This window comes from Lipotes vexillifer, unplaced genomic scaffold (genome assembly GCF_000442215.2).
Source record: "Lipotes vexillifer unplaced genomic scaffold, Lipotes_vexillifer_v1.1 scaffold821, whole genome shotgun sequence".
Lineage (NCBI taxonomy): Eukaryota > Metazoa > Chordata > Mammalia > Artiodactyla > Lipotidae > Lipotes > Lipotes vexillifer.
In genome coordinates this window covers 670,713-678,832 of record NW_006799328.1, presented here as the reverse complement: position 1 = coordinate 678,832, position 8,120 = coordinate 670,713, and the positions used below count along the sequence as shown (strand labels likewise).

The following is an 8,120-nucleotide window of genomic DNA, read 5'->3' as shown; positions in this document are numbered from 1 at the left end:
AGGGAAAGAATATGGAAGAATAAACTCCAAAATATCTATGTAATGGAATTGAGAGAAAAGTACTCCTTTTATTTTCCTATACTGTTTGAAATATTTACAACGGTCTTGAATGTTTTTATAATAATACACCAGAAAACCCATTTCAGGTCTTTAAATTTCTCTCATGGACTTCAATTAAAATATAAATTTAGTTAATTTGGAAAAACACTATAGCTAAATATGTTCCATAAAATATGTCAAGTAGATAGAGTATTAATTATTCTTGAGAAGACTTACACCTGAGTAAACTGTATGACACATGGATTTCCTTCCTACTGCCTCTTCTTCACTATCCAACTGAATTTAAGATTAGCAAAAGAATACTGCACCACAAGAGAGCCAGGATCAGTCATAAAAGGATCTTTTTTGTAATTTATTATTTGATTCTGATTACACTTTTGAATAGGAAAAACGTATGTGGTTTGAGGGCTAGGAAAGTTTCTGTACTCTTAATGTAAAAAAAGAAATGAGTTAACTAAAAACAACAGTGTGCAAAGGGCTAAGCTCATTTCCTATGAAATTAAATGCAAAATATGCTGAATTATGAGTCCCATAATGTACAATATAATAATTATATAGAAATCAAGGTCATCACTGTGTATCTACAGCTATTAAAATTCCGATAAATATCTCCTATAAAAGAAACCTTTATTCCACCCCACATCACACTCTAGATATCATACTGTCTCCTACCTTGCACATCAAATTTCTCTAAAGGATCGCTGTATACTCAATCTCTATTTCTTCCCCTCATACTCATTCCTCAGCTCAGCTCAACATGGCTTCTCTCTCTCTCCTAGAAACAGTTTTCACTTAAGCAATATATGACCTCTCTATGCCACTAAATTCAAAAGACATTTTTCACTCCTTTCACTGTTGACCACTTTGTTTCCCTCGGCTTCAATAACAAAGCACTCTCTTTTCCTCCCACCCACAAACCCCACTGATGATTGCTTCTCCTCTATTAACCTCTTAAGTATTCTGAGCTTTTAATCTCTCCAGTTTCCCTCAGTGATCTAATTCTCTTCAGTCTCTTGTCTCTGGGCATTGTCATCCATGCCCATGTATTCTGAGCTCCAGAAATCAACATGCTCAAATCTAAACTCATATTCTTTCTCCCTAAACCTCATCGTTTTCCAGGGTATCCTACCTCAGTGACTGTCACTACAATCCAACCAAATTAGAAACCTAGGAGTTATGGTTGACATTACTCTCTGTCCCATAATCCATTACTAATCCATCAAGAAGTCTAATGCATTTTATTTTCCCAAGCTGTCCAAAATCCATGCACTTCTACTTCCACTGCCACCAACTGTAGTCACTCTACAACCTCTACAATGACCTCCTAACATCCACTCGTCCTACTACAATATGCTTCCAATACGGCAGACAAAATGAAGAGGACAAACAGCTTGATTAAGTGTTATGTTGGCTCAAATTACTTTGTATAATGATTTATATAAGATTTTGAATCTGGAATATCTCTTCCTACTCATGCATACACACACCTTAAGGTTAATAGTCAACAGTCCCTAATACACATTTTACCATAATATGATTCAACTCAACCAACATTCAGCTTCTAGCTGACCCTCAGCCATCTGTTTGGCTGGGTATAATAGAAAAGTCTTTTCTCCTCTCTTAAAAACCCAGGCACTATTTATCTGTACAGACTGACATTTAAAAAGAACTATGTCATTCATAACACAACATGATTAACAGCTTTAATTTACTGATTATTCTTGTAATGACACAGTAATTATATTGCATATAGCACCCTAGTACTTAAGAGATACTAGTGGACACTAAGCTAAATGCTACTAGTATACATCTATGACCAGAGAAGACCCAAACAAAAGAACAATCTATAGAAATAATCATTGTTTCAATATTTCTAATAAAAATATAACTATATATGGCCATTGCTTTAATAGCGTACAGCATTAACTGCAGCTATCAAGAGACTTGGAAATAGGCTAGTTATGACAGGTGCCGAACTCTGCATTAGAAGCAAGATAGTTACCAAATTATTCAAAAAGGCACACATAAACCAGACATATACTAAACAAGTAGTAATCGGGCAGTTTTTAATGCATTAATATAAACTCCACAAGGGCAGGAATCTCTGTCTTCTTTAGTTATATATCCCAAGCACCAAGAACAGTGCCTGGCATATAAAAGGTCTTCAATACATTTTAGGTAAATGAATAGATTTATGAAACTAAATTAATATGATCAACTACTAAGGCTAAGCTAAAGAATGCTTTTTTAAAAGCAAATATTCTCATTGATTCTAATAGCATCATAAAGCTGTTTTATATTCATCTAGTTACCTTCAAAGAGGCATCTTTTCTTGAAACTATCTGGGCATGTAAGAACTTTCTCTATTGTTAAAGCTGTCCAGAAGAGAATTTCAAAGGGAAGGTATCATTTCTAACAAAAACAGCAGAGAAATCAAGAGATGAGAAGAAAAGCCATTGAATGAAACTGAGTGGTCACTGATGGAATTAGGAAAGTTTTGATAGAGGGGAGGTGGAAGTAAATGGTTAGAAGATATGAGAATGTGAGGGCAGCAGCCTGACCCATGTTAAAAGGTTTTCTCAGAAAAGGGAATAGCTAGAACTGAAACTAAAAGATGGAGAACATCAAGTAAAGTTAGGGATTTGTCCTTCCCCCATTAATGATAAGACCTAGATATGTCAACCTAGGTCTTACTTTAAGTTAAACAAGCTACATGAAGAAAAGTTTCAAGAAAAGAGACGCATTAAAGGTCACTGGGAAAATCAAGAACACATATTTTATTCTGATTTGTATATGTTTTTGCTGGGTTTTTTCATTAGTCAAAAAAGTGGAACATTATATTGATGTGAAAAGGAAGGAAGCTATGGATGTTCATGCTTAGTGCTTAAAATCCTTCATGTTTCCCAAGTTTAGATTTTTTTTTTCCCCCTGTCAAGTTTGCTGATGCTCAGCTAGGTTGAGAAACCATGGATTAAGAACACATTTTCCCACTGTGATAGTAAGTATAGCTATGAAAAATATAATCAAAGTGCCTGTTAAATGCATACTGACTTTCTGAAAGTCTAACAAAAGAGAATGAGTAGTTTGAAGATGGTTTTATTTATATATAATAAACTATACTTAATTTTTACCTCAGAGGTTCACTTCATTTTTTTTGGTTAGAAAATTTTCCTGCCACAAAAGCTGACTTACATCTAAGGGTTCAGCATCAGCACTCTGCTTTCTTAAGCTATGCAGAAATAATTCTGCCCCAATTCCTTAAATTCTTTAAATAATTTAATGTATAAGTCATCAGCATTACCATTCTGAATATATTCAGGAAAAAGAAATCTTGCTACCACTTCAGTTTGTTTCCAAGTCCTCCCTTCACAAACATCTCATTTCCTCTCTCCCTGACCCTCTCCCTCTCCTCTCTCAATCCTTGTTTCCTCATTTTTTTTTATTTAGTTCTTTCATCAAAACACCTTAACTCCAGTCTTGTATGAAGACCTCTACCACTGAACATTTTAGTCTGTTTTCCATTTTCTTTTCCATAGTATCCTTATTTTTTTGATTATTTCAAATTAGTATTAAATAGTCTTCCTTTATATCTTTCTAATAGTATATTTCATTATCTGAATTCTGATTTTATCCATAAAAGCTTAACTTTATTTTAATAGAGTGATCTAGTTGTTTTATAATAAGTTGAAAATACTTTCAACTATGTTTTATTTAAAAGTTCCTTGAGAACACAGGCTGCCTCCTCATAAAAATCTCCCCAAAGCACAAAATGTAGTGTTTTCCCCAAAAGGTGCTTTACCTAAATAAATCACAAAAATATCTTCATGTAAGTCCCTAAGCTAGTATTCCTAAGACTCACTGAAAAGCTCTAGAAAAGATGAATGTTTAAAAAAGATATTCCAAGAGCAATTTAAAAATTTTGTCAATTCTTGTGTAATAGATATAAACTCTCAAACAGGCAAATTTTATCATTTTCATATGAATTGTCATGACACAACTGCAATAATAAGCCAAATAAAATAAAAATACATACTTGAATTGTAAAAGATCCAGCAAGTTTTATAAAGGTCTAAAAATCAGTTATCTTAGTCCTTTAAAATAGTTCCCTCAGATTCTTTCAATGAGTTTCTTGAAGTCCACTACTAAAAATATAATGTAGAAAGATGGTATTTTATTTCTGCAAAAAATGTACACTGAATGATAGCTGAGAAATCCCATCAACTCTACTTCAGAATGCTTTCTCTGTTTGGAACTCCTCTCCATACAAAAGACCCATGAGTTTGGTATAGACCTCATCAACCCATGCAATTACATCCTAACTACCTTCTCTATTAATAGTTTCTTCCTACTCCAAAATTACCTTTCTAAATAATAAAAAGCATCATAGCAATTTCACCTTTAAAATATTTGTTGGGGATTTTCTTTATCACATTTATTGTATTTTTTTTTTCTACTTTTGTGTTCATTCGAAAATTTCCATTGGGTCCTCAGTGCTAACAGAAGCATTTATCCATTATGTCACAATTATCTGTTTAAATGTCTATATGCCTCTGTAAGACGGTAAACTCTTTGGGGGTAGGAATTATCTCCTATTCATCTTTAAATCAGCACACAATTCCTAAGAGAGAATAGATGAATTTTTTAAGTTGGGTAAAAAATCAAGTGATTGTCATTTTATAAAAAAGAAATTTCTTAACCATTTTCTTAACAAAATGGTTAAGAAATTTGAAACAACCTCATTGTTTCAGTCATTTTGTTAAAATGGTCTGTTATGAGTGTATATTCCCACCCTTCTTGATCATGAACCTCAAAGGTAGGAACTGTGTGTTTATCTATGTATCTCCTAGAACCTAAGAGGATGCTGTATATTGAACCAAGTTATAAATCTTGCTTTTTAAAAATAAAGATCTCAACTGGCTGTTTAATTAGTCATAAAAGTATTTTGTTTTCTTGTCCACCATACTGCCATTCTCATGATCTCTCTTTAAACTCATACGAGAAGTCAGGGAAGGATATCAATTTTCCTAGTTTATTCTCTCTTGTACTAAAACTTCTACATGCTCCTATAAAAAGTAATCCAGAAACCTATGTACATTATAGAAATGGCAGCCTGTCCAACGGTTAAAAAGTTCTGGCTCTGGAGCCAGACTGCCTAGATTCAAATCCTGTCATTTACTTGCTGCATGATCATGGGCAAATTATTTATTGACCATGGGATCTTGAGCAAGTTACCTATTTGCTGCCATTATTTGTTGTGTATTTTTATACTAGCTACCTGACATAGCTGCGCCTCCATTTTCTCATCTGTAAAATGAAGATAATAATAATCCCTAAGTCAGAAGGTTGTCATGATGATAATTAACTAAGGTATCTAAAGTGCTTAGAACAGCACCTGACACACAGTAAGTACACTTAAGTCAGCTATTACTTTTGTAGCCATGCCCCACCTTTCCTTCTGTTACAATGAATGTTCTGCGCTTCTAAATACAACTCCCCCACTAGTCAACAAGTACATCTCTTCTTGCCTATTCATCAACTTCTCTTGCAACTGTGTCCTCTTCCTCTGGCATTATCAAATTTTCTCTTCCTACTAGATCATTTCCAACAACATACAATGTACAGGCTATATTGACCATCTTAATTTTCAGAATAATCTCTCAACCCACATCCACTTCCTAATTATGTCCCTATTTCTTATCCTCTCCTTCTAGCAAAACTTCTCCGAAGACCTATCTATCTATAACTGCCGATTATCTTTCCTCTTAGACATAGTCCAATCAGGCTTTCATTCCTACCTCTCCACAGAGGGGTTCTGGTCCAAGTAACCACTGACATTCAAATCGCTGGACCCAATGAAATTCTCAGGCTTCCTCTGAGTTGACCTATCAGCAGTTGATCACTTCCTCCTTCTTGATAGCCTTAATTCACTTGATTCCTACCTTGGTTCTCCTACCCTTGGTTCTCTTCCTCCAAAGGAGCTTTCTTGGACTCCTTTGCACGATCTTTCCTACTCATCTTTCCAACTGCCAAACACTGGAGTGGTTGAGGGCTCAACCCCTAGATGACTATCTATATTGACTGCCTAAGTAATCTCAAGATTAAGATATATAAACACATAGATTTAAATTAATAAAGCAAATTAATATCAATTATGTAGATATAAAATTTTCAAAAAAAAAAAAGTTTACCATCTTCCTAGCAATTCTCCCCAAGAATATAGGATCTTCTCAGGACAATCCTTAGACACATCACCTGTTCCACTTGAGAGTTCATTATCACTCTCTGCAGAAGAAATACAAAAAGAACAAACATTATATTACATACTATATTAGATATTAATGTATTTTAAAACAAGAAACATGACTGTGTGTCTAATGAACAATCAAATAATACTTTTGCTTAATTATTATACCCATTGCAAAAATAACAGTATTTCATTAATACATTTTATCTTTAGTGCCTAAATAAATATTTTCAAATCACAAGTTTTTATGAAAATTCTTGTCTACAGTTTACACAGTATGAAACTGAAAATACCTATAAATAAATATCTTTACCCAAAGAGAGAAAATTTAAAAGGTAATGGTAACATGATTAGAAATTCCTATATGGTGCTTTACTCATGAGTTGAACATTCTCAGATATTAATATTTTATTTAAATTATTTTATTACTATAGTTATTAATATTTAGTGAGACAAATAAATACTAAAAACAAGAGTCAGACATATATATCAATATATAACACCAAGAAACATGTAAAATATGATACAAACACATAACCAGAAATCTAAAAAAATTTTTTAAGGTTTTTAAAAGATATATTGATAAGTACAAGATATTTTTGACTAAGGAAAGATAAAACTATTTGGCTTTTAAAATGGCAACTGTATAAAACATCCCAAGATGTAAAGTAACAGTTTCAGAAAGAATAAGATAGGTTGAGTTACAGTTTACAATCAGTGGTGAAAATGAGTAATTCTAAGGTCTATAAATCTTTTGAGTGGTAACAGAGTTAGTAGAGAAAGGAGATGTAATGGGCACAATTCACCTACATTATAACAAAGCCTTTGACACAGTACTACCTAAGAAAAGGCTGGAGAAGTATTGTCTGAATGATGAAATAAGTTAGATAAAAATCTGTCTGGCTGATGGCAAGTACTAAGGTTTTTTTTTGGGTTTTTTTGTGTGTTTGCAATACTCGGGCCTCTCACTGTTGTGGCCTCTCCTGTTGCAGAGCACAGGCTCCGGACGCACAGGCTCAGCGGCCATGGCTCACGGGCCCGGCCGCTCCGCGGCATGTGGGATCTTCCCAGACCAGGGCACAAACCCGTCTCCCCTGCATCGGCAGGCAGACTCTCAACCACTGCGCCACCAGGAAAGCCCAGTACTAAGGTTTAATCAATGCTGTTACAGTATAGCAGGGATTGGCATTAAGTGAATCACACTGGGATCTGTGTTAAGAACAGTTTTACTTAGCATGCTACAAATCCCATGATCCAATCATAAACTCATTCATGTATCAGTGGATATATTCAACACCAAAAATTAATGTGATAAATAAAGGTTTATATGGCCAGGTTAAAAACTTTGGTCATATCCATCCGAAAAGATTTTATTACATATTTAGTAAAATATAAACAAACTATATGCACACACACAGACAAATGCTTCACCATCTTTAGGATGATACCAGATAAACAAGAATCATGAGGGACATTTTATTCAAAAAGTAAGTATTGGGACTTCCCTGGTAGCGCAGTGGTTAAGAATCTACCTGCCAGTGCAGGGGACATGGGTTCGAGCCCTGGTCTGGGAATATCCCACATGCCATGGAGCAACTAAGCCCATGAGCCACAACTACTGAGCCCACATGCAACAACTACTGAAGCCCACACACCTAAAGCCCATGCTCCGCAACAAGAGAAGCTACTGCAACGAGAAGCCTGTGCACTGCAACAGAGTAGCCCCTGCTAGCCGCAACTAGAGAAAGCCCGCACGCAGCAACAAACACCCAATGCAGCCAAAAATAAGTAAATAAATTAAAAAAAAAAAAAAAAA

General features: G+C 34.5%; 1 protein-coding gene across 1 annotated transcript in view; it reads right to left on the bottom strand.

Annotated features, from left to right (window-relative positions):
- Positions 1 to 8,120, bottom strand: part of LOC103089250 (rab GTPase-activating protein 1-like) — a gene marked incomplete at its 3' end in the record, with an annotated part of 136,319 nt that overhangs the window by 8,634 nt on the left and 119,565 nt on the right. Inside the window, exon 11 of the mRNA XM_007471609.1 lies at positions 6,249 to 6,342. Coding sequence (XP_007471671.1) covers positions 6,249 to 6,342 — 94 coding nt within the window. The remainder of the gene's footprint in view (positions 1 to 6,248; positions 6,343 to 8,120) is intronic.